The 17,120-nt window shown below is 27.7% G+C and overlaps 1 protein-coding gene across 1 annotated transcript in view; it reads left to right on the top strand.

The window, feature by feature from the left end:
• LOC129966633 (bicaudal D-related protein homolog) overlaps window positions 1-17,120 on the top strand; it is a 144,340-nt gene that overhangs the window by 103,605 nt on the left and 23,615 nt on the right. Inside the window, exon 2 of the mRNA XM_056081132.1 lies at window positions 13,487-13,702. Coding sequence (XP_055937107.1) covers window positions 13,487-13,702 — 216 coding nt within the window. The remainder of the gene's footprint in view (window positions 1-13,486; window positions 13,703-17,120) is intronic.

Raw genomic sequence — 17,120 nt, 5'->3', positions numbered from 1 at the left:
CTAAATCCTTTCATTGGCTTTGTATTCATTGACTGTCACATAGGTAACGTTGACATAAACATGCATTCAAAAAAGTGCGATTTCATGAAAATAAACACGCGCTGTCCAACGCCATGGAAACGTCTTCTGTTGTGATCGTTTCAATGTCAATCGAACCACATCGACCTTCAAAATATACATTTGACCTTCAATGCATATAACGGTTCTGAATAAATAATACAAATCCTATGTATGGTCGTCAACTTTTTGCCATTTCGGCTTTTAAGGTATCATGTTGGGCTTTATTATGGCTATTAGTCGATCATCAAACAGCAGAATGAAATGGTCGGTCAGATATATTCTGGTTATTAAGATGAGGGGAGGATTAATTTTCAAAGCGAAATGAGACGAACAATAAAAACAAGCTGTCTCATTTGAATATTAACTGGACTCGGTAAAAAGTCGGCTGGTTAATGATAGAATCTCTATCTAGAGAAAAGCATTAAGAGTTGTAATAAATTGAGGCTACTTCCATTTAGTTTTATGTTTGGTTGTACTTACGGAATTTATTTCAATTATTAATAAACCCGTGTATATTATAGATATAAATTTGGTTTCGGAATTTGAGTTGCAAAATCTACTGCTTTAATTTAAATTTACAGTCTGCTTTAAAAGATAAATATTGTTTTAAAACAGAATATCTTAATTTTTCGAAATATTTATGGTAATCTTTCAATGTTAGTTTTAATAATGTTTGGAACTTTTTGAAAAAAATTAATCTATCTTTTATGTATATACTTTCTTTTAATGGGAACGTTTTTATTTTTATCTTTTAGATAGAAGAAGTAGAACAAAAGGTCTTAATTTTTCAATATTTATGACCTATTTTTATAATGTTGGCTTTAATTATCTTATTTTTTGTTAAATTATGCATTCTCCAAAAAATGATAGGAGATTTGTGAAAAATAATCTATAGTAATACAGATAATTAAAAAAAAAAGTAATTACAGCTAACTTTCTAAAAATAGGCCATAAATATTTAAAAGTTAAGTTCTTTAGTTCTATTTTAATACAAAAATCCCAGGTAGCACAGCCTGTAGCACAATTTTGTATATAATATTCAATATTTTTTATATAATATTCAATATTAAACAATATTACCCAATGTTGCGAATATTGCTTTATATCATAAAATATTGTACAAAATGTGTATGCTTCTAGGGTTAGTTTTGTGAATTCTCCCAATTTTTTTTCTTTCGATTTTTAATTTTATATTAACAGAATGCATTTTGTTTTATTTTGTCCCAAAAAAAAGCATTTACATTTTTTTTTTTACTTTTTCATTATTCCGCAGTAGTGGCATTGTAATGATAAATTACAATCAAAATTGCATGCAATATGTTGCATAAAGTACGAAAAAAGCTAAATAAATGGACTAATATTTTGATTTCAAGTAGTTTTAAAAAATTGCACCCAGATAAAATTTTCCACGTCCACCCCATTATTTTGCAAATGTTTTGCAGGCATAGTTTTAGAAATTTTAGTTTCACAGCTTGATGATTACTTTTTTAGAATATTAATTTTATTGAAAAAAAGTATTTTACGTGGAATAATTTTTATTTGAAAAGTTACTGAATTACTTCACTTATCGTTCACCCATTTCTTTATGCATTATATTTTTATGGTAATATGAAGAAATTGGAACTAACATTAACCAAGAAAGATATAAAACAGACAAAAATAGATTTTAGCTGTTAAAAGGAAGTAGGACGACCTGTTAAATGATTAGATCTTACTTAGAAATACACATTAGATTGTTTGTAAAACCAGTATACAATAAATATCCCCTCACAATCTTGAGAAAGAGGAATGCAAGTTAATGTCTTGATACAAAAAATCTAGGGAGAAAGAAATTAAAATTCTCCGCACTCGCTTTTACGGCGCCAGTTGTTCCAGAATAGCACGGTATCAGACCAAATTCAATTTAAAAGTAGGTTATTGGAGAAACGAACTTATAAAACAGACGCCTATATAACATCAAATACTTCATCTTATCAAAAAGGGTTCCATGAAGGTTAATCGGAATTTCCAATAATAGTCTTCCCGTAAACGTAACATAACTTCATCAATAACAATTCGCTACTTTTTGCAAGATAACAAAAAAGTCAACTGCGAGTTCAATTGGATGCAATCTTTTGACTTCGTTTCGATTCTGACAGATATGCAGGTGAATGTCAAGCAACAACAAACAACAGCTCGTGTGGCAATTCTGACATTTGTCAACGACTTTTGTTTAACAATAAACTGAAATCATCTTAACTTGGATTAATTATTTCTTATGGTATTCCTTTGTTTCTGGTTCCAAGATTTAGAATTCAGATTCAGGAAATGTCCATTTTTTTTGGCTTTATTTTGTCTTTCGTCAATGAATGTCTTGACATAGTTTTGGAGAATTGCAATAAACGATGTTTTCTTTCAGATGTCATTTATGTGAAAGCAATAAAAGCATAGAAAAAAAGATTTTTTTTTAGCTTCGTTATTTTTTATCGGTAAAACTCTTCATTGCCTGATTTACTTGAATGCTTTATCACCTGAATCAGAAAAAAAAGTGTTTCGGGTTTCTACAGCAATTGCTGTAATTTCACTTGCTGCTTATTTTGTAACAGAAAGTGAGCAATCACTATAATTACGATTTTTGAACGTTATGTAACAGAAAGCTGTCTTGTGTTTCTTCCTCGGAAAAAAAAAGATCACTTGTTGATTTTTAATGACTGACATTTGTTTTTAATTGTCATTGTCACATAAGGTAGAAGTCTTAATTCATCTTCTGCGAATTTTAAAGTAATATTGAAATGCTATTAATAATATCTGTAATTTGTTAAGCTATAATTATATAGTTTTGTATTTATGATAGAAAAATGATTCTTATTTATTGTTGTAAGATAAAGATATTTGGGATAGTTTTTACTCAAGTTTTATGAGCAATTTTAATGCATGGTATTACTATTGATTATGAAATAAAACTATTATCCTGATTATAAAACTAAATTGATTTTCTTGAAAAGCTAATATCCTTGCTTTGCTGAAAAGCTAATAATATAAAGCTAATAAATTTTATTTTTATTGATAACAATATTCAAACATTATCCATATTAAGACTTAAAACAATGGAGTTTTATAAATTCGAATTCATACCTAATGTGAATTTTTTTATAGTTTATTGAAGATACTATCTACATTATTTTTTAAATAACTTCTACAATTCAAATTATATTGGTTAGCTCAGAATCAAAACTAAAATTTATTTTAGCTTTGATTCTAGAACTTCAAAAACAAAAAAAAAAATATTTCTTATTTTGATTCTTAGAAAAATTTATTTTTGAATTATTTTAGTTAAATATATCTATTACTTCTTATCATCAAACATGGTAAATAAATGATGTTTTCAGACAGTGATTTTATTGCTATTTTACCATGTAAAATATTTACACCTTTATGATGTAACAATAAATAAAATTTTCTCTTACTTCTAAAAAAATCTCTAAATACATTAAATCTGAATTGCTCTGTTTATTTAAAAAAATTATGACACAATAATTATATTAAAAGAGCTGTTGTTTGTTTATTATGTAGAATTGTTTACATATTAATTGAGAATACTTTTCCTAAATTATTATAAAAATAATAAACATTATTTTATATATTAAAATAACTTATGATTATTTATAAATTGCGTATTGTTTATCAAAACTATCAAATATTAAAAATAAATCTTTACTGCTATTTTTTTTTCAATTCTCGGTTTTTTATTCTATACATATTTCTAGATTTGGTTTTTCTTTATATAAATTTTTGGGTAAATGAATTTTTATTATGATTTAATCAGCTTCGAATTAATGAATCTTTATGCAATAATCAAGACTATTTGCCTATTTTTACATGATTAAGACTTAAAACAACAAATTTTTGTTATCCTGCTTGAACTGGAGAATTTTCATAATATTCTTTTGTTCCATCTTTGTAGAATTATTTCGGTGTTCTAAAATAAGATCTAAAAATAACGGCAGTCAGCCACAAAAATAGGTGGTCCATCCATCACGGAATAGCGCGTGCAGCATCATACGATTTACTTATTACCAAGATCACGAACAACAACGGGCACCATCTTATTCAGTAGAAACCAAGTGTCAGATTCCATTCTTTGAGCTTTTCCACCAGAAGGTGTTGTCGAGAAATTCTCATGTCAAAGGTGGGCATTTTCACAAGGAACGAGGTTAAAAAGTCAGGAATTTCTTGGAAAACAAAGATCTTTTCCTCACATAACTTCTTTAAAAAAAAGTTAAAGAAGCGGATTTCTTTTCCGAAAATTACATATCCTTTGTTAACAAAGAGCTCATTTAACATGGAAGAATATTTATTCAACTTTAAGCCATTCATCTTCATTAAAAATTATTTCATCGATTCATTCTCTCTATTTGAAAAATTGGATCCTGTTGGTAAAATTTTATATCCTGTTTTAAGCATTTAAATTTATCCTTGTTTGTTATTCAATATTTGCTATTGAGTTCAGTATCATTTTTATATCATTCAATATCATTCATTTTTATGAATAGGATCTTTAAACAATGGAAACTATTTCTAGGAATCATTCTTATGATTCATTCTGCATCGAATAATTAGGCTTAAACTTTCTCTAATGAAACCGCTTGAAATTTTCTTTTTGTTATTAGATCATTATGAAATAAAAAAAATCATTAATTAGAAATGAATGTTTATTTTATATTTTTTTTCTTTATTTTTACTATTTATTTTATTGAATGGCATAGAAAAAAATATGTGAAATACAAAAAATAAATAAATAATTGCTATTGTAAAACACAATAGTACTTGTATTATCCTGTTACAAATTTTACAAAATTTAAATTAAATTGTAAGTTTCTTCAGAATAAAAGAATACTTAAATTATACTTACGATAATTGTGGATAAAATAAAAATATTTTTAAAAAAATTTCTGACGGTAAAGTGCTTAAAATGCAATTTTTAGTAACAAGATAAAATAACTTACAAATTTAAAAAAAATAATAATAATAAAAGTCCAGTTTGAAATAAAATCCGAATACTTGTTAGAATTAAAATTATCATTGTTTTTAGAAGAAATAAAATACTTTTTAATAGTTAGTTTTATAATAGAAAGTTTGTATTGCATAAACCTATAATAATTTTCTATAGTTTATTTGTGTAAAAAGAAAGAAAATTTAAAATTTGATAGAAAAGTATTATTTTAGATTTAAAATAAATATATTCTAACATAGTATAGCATCAAAAATAAATCATACATTTAGAGCCATTTTTTTTAAAAAAAATCTTTATTAAATTCGGGTACCTACCGTCATTATTATGTATATTCCTTAAATATTTGTATAATAATTTTTCTTAGCTATGTATAATAATATAGAATTAAGGATTTGTAAAAAGGATTTAATCTTAGATTAGCTTTTGGAACATATTTTTAGTTGTTTTGATCGATTAAAGTAACCGTGAAATTTTATTGCCATATGATTCAATGATTGTATCAATATGAAAACCTACAGAATGAAAACATTTTAATAAAAATGCATAAAAATATAACTGCTGTTAAATTTATTACATCATTGATTTTTATGACATCACATAGAAAATTCTTGTATTTATTATTTTATTTTTTTATTTTTTAACTTTTTTCTCACATTCTCATTGTTTTATTGTATCTTCACACACTATTTAAGTTTGATCTCAAATTCAAAATCTAATCAACCGAAGAATATAAAATGCTACAAAAGTGAAAAATGGCGTGTCGAATGCGATGAAGAGAAACATTTGATGATTCCTATAGCAACTTGCTAAGCAATAATAATAATAATAATAATAATAATAAATGATTGAAAGCATTTAAAACAAGATTACGGAAAGTTAATTTATCCAAATTGAAAATTTGTAATTTGCTTGTAGACATTTTATTTATCATTTTTGGAAAATATAATCTACTTAATGGTATTGCAGAAAAAAAAATATTACTATCTTTTTATGACTTTCAGCATTAAGAAAATTAAAATGTTTTACTAAATGTAAATCTGGGATAAAAAATACCGGACCGTTAACTACATAATAGGAAAATTTTTAAAAGTCTTTTTTACTTAATTGTTAAAATGAGATGTTTTAATGGAAGGCTTCTTATTTGAGAGCTAGTTAATATACTAATCTTATTTAATAGTTACGGCAATCACCGGGATTTAAAATGCATAAATAGGTTAATTCCCTTTTATTAGCTCCCATTTGAACCAATTTATCCCAAACCATTCGCCTCCATTTAAAAGGAAGGACATTTGGTTAATTATCGTGATATATGGGCTAAAGACTAATAATTATTGATCGGAAAAATATTAGCCTTTAACTTTTTTCAAACTAAGAGATGAGGGTGTTCCTTGAAATGGAGAAATAGAACAATGAACTATAGCACCATTTCCGTGCCATCTCAGGGATATATCCTTGGTTTCATTGTTAGACCATAGTGACGTTGCTCTCGTTGCTATGGTAACCAAGAGGTCGTAGCCCCTCGTAGAAAGCGCAAAATACAAACGTCCGCTTTCGTTCGGGGTCAAGGCCCTACCCCAGATTCCCCTAGGAAAAGGCGCATGTCCTGCCTTACTGGAAGTAGTGGACCCCTGACCTCGGCACAGGAGCTCTTTTGGGTTTTTCTTTTTCGGTATTTCACAATGTAACTTTTTTCTTCTTTTTTTTCTTCATCTTTTCTTTTATCTTTTTTGTCTTGGGCGAAATGATTCACATAGTAGGATTATACATTCTGCGGTTGAAATGTCTCGGTATTATTTTTAGTGTATAAATGAAGGTTTATTCCTGTAGGTCACGGATGATGAATCATTTCCGAGAAGGGATGTTGTGACTGTGCGCGAGGCAAAAGGTGAAATTCCATTTTAGAACGCAATGTTTTTAATGAGAAAATGCTGTAATAAGAGTTTAATGGAAAAGTTCTGGAAAATGATAAGTATGAGTTTAATAGACTATAGGCGAAAAGGTACATAAAACTGACGCCAATTTCCTGAGTGAAATTGTATACTGAATAATGGATTTAACTGGGAAAAATGTAATTTCATAAATTAAAGTTGCATTTTTCTCTAAGAAATAAATTTCTATATCATATTCATAAAAATATGTGACTACGTTAGGGAAGGATTTTTTTAAATGTTCTAAAATGATTATATTTTTGATTTTGAAATATCTATGAAAAAACTGTTAAATGGCAAAACTCTTCCAAAAATTGGAAACAAGCCCTTTTCTGGTTAAAAAGATATATAAAGCAAAAAGTCTTTTAATTCAGAAGTTTATCAAGAAACTTGCGTTTAATTTTGCCGATAGCATAAGAAAGATATTATATAATTCATGAATTAAAAAAAATAAGCTGTATTTCTACTCATCCGATAAATATTATAAAATTTTCATTTTTTCACGCATTGCGACGCTTTAAAACAGACAAAGAATTTTTCTGATGAATAAATTACTTATTCTCTAATTCAGGAACTGCAGATCATATTAAAAAATTATTATACCAAATTTGAATAGAGAATATGAATTAGATTTTAATTTATGACATTTTTTCTAAGAAAATCATACAAAAGATTAGAATTTGAGAAAACAGAATTTAAAGATGCGAAATAGCATTTAAACATTTATAAATGCAAATATGAAATTCAATGTATCTTCCCTAAAAATCCACTTATAGAAAAATTTCAAAAGGTTTTATAAAATAAACTGTTTAAATATTAAGAATATTAAATAAAAAAAAATCTATATTTGCCAAAAAATCGACTTTTCAATGTAATCACCTAAGAAAAGGAACTCAAATAAAGTCTCTTGATAATCCTATTTATGAAACGTTTGCAACTCGATTTTTTTTAAGAACTCCGCAGTTCGTCTTCTTTAAATCATTATTAGAACTATTAAAATAAAATACATTTTTTTCCACAGATGATTAAAAAAAGATTTAAAAGGTGCATAAAATTAGCGTTAGTTTTTTAGGAAGAATTATGCATTGAATTTTGGATTTTAACTAAACGAATAATTTCATAATTGGAGTTATATTTTTCTATCAGAAATGACTAATCCAGTTTCGATAAAATTCTTCTAGAAAAAAAAAAGAAATTGAATTCGTGGAATTTCTTAATAATCTTGATCTTGAAAGTTTTAAATTTTTGTTTAATCCCTCAATTTTGTTTTGCTTACATCAAACGCTTAAAATAAAATACAATTTATTTCATTATTTATTAAAACAATTTTACTACCAATCAATAGAATAAACCTGTAAACTATAATTAGCTAGTTTTCTGTTAACATCAAGAGTGTAGCTAGCTTTATATAATTCTTCATTCAATGGCGATCTTTATTAAAAAGTTTTTCGGTATTGGTTTGAAATTCTTTATTTATTTTGAAACATGAAGGTCTAAAATATTTTTACAGACAAACTTCTAAGATTTTTCTTCTATAATTCTTAAAAGCCTGGATCGGATTAAAAGCCATAGTATTACGATAAAAAGAAAAGAATTGTTCTTAATAATTGGAATGATTAATAATAGAAATATGGTTGACTTTAATTCTTTTAACATTTTTTTTACAAATTACTCCTCTATCTAATATAAAAACTTTTATTTAATTTTAATAACCAATGATGCATCCAGTATGGTGTATTTATGATGTGAGCAACAGTTTTCATCTTTAGACATCGCATTTACAATATCATCACAACATCTCATCACATCATCTCTGAACATCACAATATCTTTATCCTTCTAAGAATCTTGACAATTCATAATAAAATTGAACCGAATGTGAGATGGATATAATCCTTTTTATCACAAAATATTGTACGATATCTGTACAATATTTTTAGATATTTTAGGCACTGTTGAGCATCTTGGAATATTATAGCAATATTGATAAACATTTTGTTCTATTAATGACTCGATGAGTAGGATAAGTATAGCTACGAACTTTGTCAGTCAGCCATCTAACTCTCCGACCTGCCACGAAGGCACACGGATTTAAACCATAAAAATACACACGGACCGCTGCAACAGCAACATTGGCGGGAACTGTAGTTGAGTCCTAAGGGCCGTCACCGGCCACGGTACAACCCTCCCCGAGGAAGTAAGTCCGTCATCGATGGGAGGAGTCAGATCCCACACCTATTAGTGTACCTTCCAGGATGGCGAGATCCAACCACCATGCCGGAAACATCTCATCCTCATTCCGAGGTGCCCCCCCGGGAGTTCTACGAACTTTGTAAAAAAACTAATATGTTTTTCGTTTTATAGCAGATAGTTCTAAATTGTTCTACCATTTATTAATTTTTTTTTACTGTATAAGATGCATCAATTAGTTTAAATGTTTTTTAGAACGTCTTTATCTATAGCAAAGTTATTTTGCGGAAGAATGCTTCCTTCATTATAATTCAATTCATCTTTGAGTATTTGAAAAAGGATTCACAAATTTCACAAAGAAGCAAATATGAATCGTTTCAAGAATAATTTTTTTGAAGTTACTGAATTGTACAGTAGTTTGTTAGAAATACCTATTTATTTTCACACTTAACTGTATCAAGCAGAAAAAAATAGAGAGTGAAAATAGGCAGTTAGTCGTTACAGCGAATAACTTCTGTTCCCGAACGTTTTCCAATTAAAGTTTAACTTACCGTGAAATGCGAGGTGAGTGTTTTCACTCGCCTTTTCACTTTATGGGAATATTGCTGCACTTGTGAGTGGAGAAATGAATTTTAGATTGCTCCACTTCACGGAAGTGAAACGGTTTTCTTGGAGAAGTTGTCAGCTATTCGCGAAGCTATTTCAAATAATAGAATGATTTTTAATTAAGTTTTTTTGTTGTTGTTGCTGAACTTTAGTGTGAAGAAAGTCATGAGAAGGGAATGAATGTCAAGGTCTCATTGCGTAACAAATTAATGTAGTGGCCTCAAAATGAAGAACTCGGATAGGGGAAAAAAAAATAAGAGGAAAAACAAAGAATCATGTATAAATTCGATTTCAACTATTTTTTTTTATTTCAATTCAGCTTTAGAAACGAATACTTAACAATAAAAAGATATTTTAATAAAACGTGAATCCTTTCAAAATGAAATATTTTTTTTAAAAGTTTCACGTAAAAAATGCAAAAATATTTTAAATTTAATATAACGAATTTTTACGTTTATGCACCTTATTTTAATTTCAAACTTTTTTAATTTCCCACCTGCATGAATTTTAGATAAAATTCATAGAAACAGCTCTCTTAAAATGAAATTTTATTGAAAATTTTTTGAAATGTTTTTTGAATTTTTATTGATAAAAATCAATGATACTGTTTGATTCTATTCAAGTGATGATACAAAACAATTTAAATTTCTTCTATTACCAAACCACGCACAATGTTTTTTTTTATTATTTGCTTGCGAAAAAAGCTGAATTGTATTTTTTAGACATTATAAATATCTTTCTTATAAACTATCTCATTAGTTTTAACAACTAACTTTATTAAATTAAATATATGACTCTGCAAAATCTTCTAAGTGGTGCTTCTAAGAAGCAGACTAGTGAACTGAGTATACGCAAATTACCTAAGGACATTGTTTGTATATCTTTACGATATTGTCCGGCATTAAGAATATCGATCGTGTAGATATCGTCCAATAACTTATTAATAAGGTACATTTTCAAGTCAATTGATATTTTAGATGAATTGAAAAAAATATGTGTATTTTTGATTACTGAAAAAATAATTTGATTAATTATCACGAAAACTTAACTGAATTTTACTTTATACTTTAGTTTATGGCATTAAATATGGAGTGCTTATAACATGACAATTATACATATAACTTAATAAGTGCTACACTAAGGATTTTTGAAGACAACTTAATGTGAACGTTATATATGAGAAAATAAAAATATATTTAATATTAAAAATCATCAAACACATAAATGTCTAGTAAATAAATGCAATTTTTAAAAAATATGTGTTTTTAAAATAATATTTTTTATACAAGATATTATAATACATTAAATTCTCTTATTATCGGAAGCTTTATTTTCTATTAAAATAAAATATCAGATTTACCAAAATTTCTTAAATCTCACATCATCCAAAAAAATTGAAAAGAAAACGATTTTAAATCCCATCAAAAGCTAATTTTTTCGAAAGTTATAATTGGTTTTTAAAGAATGATACAAAATTCAATTAAAAAGTATAAATGCTAACTCTGAGAAAAATAAATGCAATTATATGAAATTTCTGAAGTATTTTTAGTAGAAAGGCCAACACTAAAGATAAAATAATATTCTCTATATTTCTAAAATGTTTTAATATAGAAAAATATAACTATTAAATTAATTATCAGTAAATCAACTCGAAAACTTTTATTATATTTCATAGTATTTATTAGCAAAAGCAAAATAGGATCAATTCTTATATTCAGATTTCTATAATGTAGAAATTATTCATGTGCGTTTTATTTATAGATTTTTAATCGCTCTAATATCAGAATAATTATCACTGATATTTAGAAATGCTATTATTCCTATTTTTAAATTCTAACGTATAATATTTTCTAACTGCAATTCATCTAAATTTAATTTCGCAATGCATGAACTATAAAAGTTTTTAAAAAATAAATCAAAATCAGCTTTTTTGTTAGTTTTCAGACTAATTATTCTATCTCGCAAATTACTAAAAATATTTATAGTTTGTTTTCACTGCATTTTAGCATTCTTCTATTTATTGCCATTCCATTAAAGTTTTCCATTATTCCATTAATTCCATTCCATTAAATTCCATTTATTCCATTAAAGTTTTTCGCACCGAAGAAAAATTGTGACGGATGATTTTCGTGTCATCTTAAATACTTTCATTTTCAATATGTACAACTTATAAATGTTAAAATAATTAAATCTGGTTTCACAAAAATATTCCCCAATCACAGGAAGGACTCTACAAAGTTTCCTGTGTCATTGTGCTGCCATCTATACGAGAATCTCGGAACTTAATTTAAAAAAGTTTGAATTTAAAAGAAATATGTTACGTTCAGATACGATCTTTAGAAATTCCATAAACTACTTTTTATAAAATAAAATATTTTAACTTTCAAAAAATCATTTTTGAAATGTTGGATAAAATTTCAAAATTAAAAATAAAATGATCTGTTTGATGTTGTAGGTGAAAGAAAGATGTTGACCTTTAAATCTCAATATAATGCAAAATAAATTTTCTGATTAAAAATTATTTTTATTCTAAAATTTCTTTTTTTTTCAATCATAAAACTTTTTTAATTTTTTTTTTTTTTTGCTAACTGAATAAAAAGGAATTTGTTGAAGCATTTCTTTTCTCATGAATTGGCCTATTCTTAAAATAATATTTTAATTTCATATTTTTAATTATGAAAAATTTAATCCTTGAGATATTTTCAAATTTAATGATACTTTTCTTCAATAGCATCATTTAATTTTATATCAAAATCAGAAATAATATAACTTTCTGGTTAAATTTTGTTATATTTATAATTTAAGTACCTTCTGGAATCGCGACTTCCATTAATAGTTCCAATGTTAATTTTTGTAATTATCAAATAATGATAGTAATTATAAGCAACTACAATGTGATACAATAATTGCTTTAATGCTAAAAATCTTTTAACATAACAAAAGTATGAAATCGAAAATCTAATAAAAATACTAGAAGCATAACAGCTTTCTTTTAAATTTATAATCTGGACAGAATTGAATAATATTCCATCCTATAGCTAATAACTTTTATATATTGGTTAGGTCAGTGAGAGGAAAACTACTGCCAGCCAATCAAATGCTACCAATTTCGATTTTCTATCTATCCTATTAGCATAGGATGTTTTCAGATGTCCCCGCGGTGAATATTCTGAAAACCGGACAGTATCTTTAGGGTATCATAACAATGTTGTTGAGCATTTCTTGCTTATAGGGTAGCCAGCTGCAGATTTTAAAATAAAAATGTTTTAAGAGAGCATTGTAAAGAACTTTTTGAAATGCAGTTACAATTTCATTCAATGCAAACGATTTTAAAGAATTTTTCAAAAAATAATTTTTGAGCCGCATTAATTTGCTTTAATTTATTATATTGCCTTATTCCTAAAAAATGTGCACATCTCTGGGACACACGCTTATAATATCATCACAAATCATGGATGTCTGCAAAATTCCATTTCATCTTAATGATATCTTGCTATCTGAACATAATATTGACTTAATGTATTCTTTCCCTTGTGTTGTTTCCGAATATATAACTTTGGAAACACATATTATTTCCGAGTAGAAGGATTAGTTGGGGACTGATTTATCAATTGAACATTAAATAAATAGCTGAAATTTTTTTAATTTATATATTTTGACAGTTCTTTGAATCAGATACTCATATTTTTGGAATTTTTTTTTCAACTAGTTGTTGGAACAAGAGAAGCATGCCCTGCGCCGGAAGCTGGATGTGCTGGAAAGCGAATATGATAGTAGGGTGGCAGAGTTGCAGGGGGACCTCGCCCAGCTGCAGAAAGATCTGGCCTTGCAGACCAGCGCTTACAAGTCATACGAGAAAGAGAAAGGCCAGCTTCTCGAAGAACTCACTGAGCAGAACCACCGACTCACGGCGGAACTCAAGCAGGTGAGGAGTTTGTTTTAGTTTTTTGCATCTTATCTCAAAAAGCACGACTTCTAAAGTAGTACAACATAATTTACGATATTTTACAATATCTCTTTGTCTATCTATATAAAACGCTTACTTGGAAACAAAATCAGGTCGAATTAGTTAATCGTCATTTTGAAGTAGTCATACATTCGGATCGTTTGCACGCTTGTGGAAGTCTGAGACATTTTTTTTTTTTGAAGTTAGATAATATGTTGGATAATCCCCGATTTAATCTCATTTTTTTAAATGAGTATAAATCATGCGCTTTCAATTATAAACCTGAATTGGCGAAATTGAGAAGGTAAGACAATTGCAAGTGTTAAATCATTTATAAGAAGAACCAGTCGGAATGAACTAAATGGAAATGTAAAGCGTTTCATATATGGAGCGAAATTTCCGAACTATCGGAGCATCGTCAATTGATTTCGCTACATTGATGTATAACTAACCATTAATCAGAATGATCTGTCATTATTGCTCAAGTACAACTTAAAATAGTATGATAAAAATAACATATGGCATCTTTTTGTGATAAGATGTAGTTCATTAAAGTGACTAAATTAATCTTATTAATACTCGAAGTATTCGGCGATTATTACGATATAACTCACATTATGCCGATCAAATTCGTCGACATATATCTTATCAAAACATGAAAGGAGAAGTGAATTCAGTTTTGATTTTTACATATCTTAAAATCATTTATTTTTGCCTTCTAACATTTATGTCTCTCTCTCTCTCTGTTACTAGTAAATTTTAATTTTAGAAATTGATGATTAGGTTTTTGTAATAGAATAATTTATGTTATTTATAATATTTATAATTTATGTTAATTATTTATGTTTATAAAAGAATTTATGTTAGCATTTCATGCAATTTGAAATAATTTAAATGTACTTTTAGTAATGAATGCATTTTTAATTTCTGATTACCAGCAAGAATGCATAACTATATGATGACCGAAAAGGATCATGTAGTGATCTCAAAATAGACGCAATCTGATTTTTGGATGTTTGTGAGTGGACCAAGGAAGAGGGGTGTAACCTTCTAATTGATCAAAATTTTACACTATGATATTGTACTATGTTGAGCAACAACTTATAATATTATAAGATTTCTGTGTGCTATTTTGCTGAGCTTGTAACGTGCGATTGAAAGAAAGTTTTTTTTTGTTTATGTTTAGCCCTTTGTGAAGTGAAGATTTTAAATGGTTATCGATGTAAACGACAAAATAAATAAATAACTTCAGCCTTATTTTTCCAGTTTATGTGTAAAGTGAACATTACTGTAATATGACTGTAATATTACTATAATAATACCGAGAGATACCACAGAAATAAAATCGAGAAACTTCCGGTATGATGGTTTTTCTCGGCATCCTGGTTGATATAGAAATGTTGTGGTTTGGCTACCTTTTTTCGAAGACGGAATGTGCTTCCCACGGATTGTAGGACTCAATCTTAGTTCCCGCCAGTGCTATCGGGGTGGTCCGATCATTCAAATTTAATCCCAATACCTTTAATTAAGCTGGGTGGAATAGCCATTGTGGTTGCTGTAACATGATGTTTTTACAGGCCTTTGATGTTTATGTCGTAAATATTAGAATCTTCAGATGACTTTAAGTCCTATAAACAGTTCAGAAGAATACAGCGTTTACTATTGTCGATTTATTTTTTCCTAAAAATGATATTTTCTTTGATATCGTTCCCATGACCAGTTGTTCCTTCAAAGAAGCTTATTAACATCAATATTTTTTGGTTATCTTAAAAAGATAAAAACCTTTAAAAATATAAGTTTGAAGACGTTTTGTTTCGAATTTATCTGTTTCTGAAAGGCTTCTTAGCTATCGATTGTAAAAGTTCCTTTGCGTTTTACAAATGTGTTAACACAATTAATTTATTTCAAGACAAGATTTTTTTAAAAGTATGTTTATTGAATATTATAACTCTTGTAATACATAAAAAAATTTTGTGCGACTTTCGACAGCATGCTTATTTTGAAACATAACAAAATCTTTTCTTCTTCTTCTTCTTTGTACCATTTTTATGTATACTCTGTAAATTAAGCCTTTTGAACACACTTTATAAGTCTTTTTTTCTAGATTTTATAAATCTTTGTATCATCTCTTGTAGTATTTATACTGTTCGTATATGCTGTTAATTAAATCTTTTTTGTATATGAAATTTAACTTCCAATTATTCAAAATCCATGAACCACTCCTACCAAGTACCAAAATACATAAATCGCTTCTACCAATTTGCTTGCCTTTTTCATATTATTCTTTAAACGTCCTATTTTGTTGATTAACGAAGTTAGACATTCCTTTTATCGATTCTTATTATGTCTCTGTAAACAAAAATTTCACTCTCTAATGATCCATGATAAACAGGCTGAATTGAAAAGACTTATCAATAAATAATTCGTTTCTTTTGACTTATTTATTTGTGCGAACGATTATATTCCATGTTCCACTCAATTAATATAAAATCTATCATTTGCCTTATGAGAAGATCTGTTGTTTTGACAGTAGACTTATTTTTAAATCTTACGCATAACATGTTCAGGTGCCTAATCGATTAGTTGCATCCATTTTTAACTAAAAAAGTTTTCAAGGCTCTCAGCTCCCGTCCAGAATATCGTTATCCCACGTCAGCTGCCAGAAATTAGCCAACCTTAAAACGTGATTTATACTTGATGTTACCATCACTAACGATTCGTGAAATCAACAACCACATAATGTCAAAGGTTCGCACGTCTTTTTTTATTTTCATAATGGTTCACTCTTTCTCTTTCACCCACACGTGAAACTAACGCAGTTTGTGCAATAAAAGAGCATACGCAATAAACTTTCTCAAAGGAAAAGAACTATTAATCACTTGTGCTCAACTGGAGATCGATTCCGTTAGTTGAAGACGTGATTCGGTTATGGGTCGCCGATCGCGCTTCACCAGTGTTTTAATTTTTTTTTTTAACAGTTAAAACTTTTCCTATCGCTTTGGGGATCAGTACAGATTCTGGCCTAATAAGCGAGGTCTTTTTTCTTCTTATCTGACTAGACATAGCAAGCGATATAATGTTACAATTCGTTATCTGAGTTATTATAACTGCACAGTTTGTTGAGTATGGCTGGTTGCCAATATTTTAAATTATGTGTAACATATTTGGATAGTAAAAGGTATTACTAAAAGGTCATGGATATTTACTATATCAATAAGAACTTTTGTAAATAGAATGCGTTTAACAGTAATTATAATTGTTTGATGATTCCATTGATATGAAGTGTTAGACCAGCAAAGTGCCATAACAGTTGTTAGAGTGCTTGTAGAAAGAGGATTAGTGAATTAACAGTTAATATATGAAGAAAGGATTTGATAATGTGAAAGATAAAAAGGCT

This window comes from Argiope bruennichi, chromosome 4, assembly GCF_947563725.1.
Source record: "Argiope bruennichi chromosome 4, qqArgBrue1.1, whole genome shotgun sequence".
NCBI classification, from domain to species: Eukaryota; Metazoa; Arthropoda; class Arachnida; order Araneae; family Araneidae; genus Argiope; species Argiope bruennichi.
This window is presented reverse-complemented; position numbering and strand designations above follow the sequence as displayed.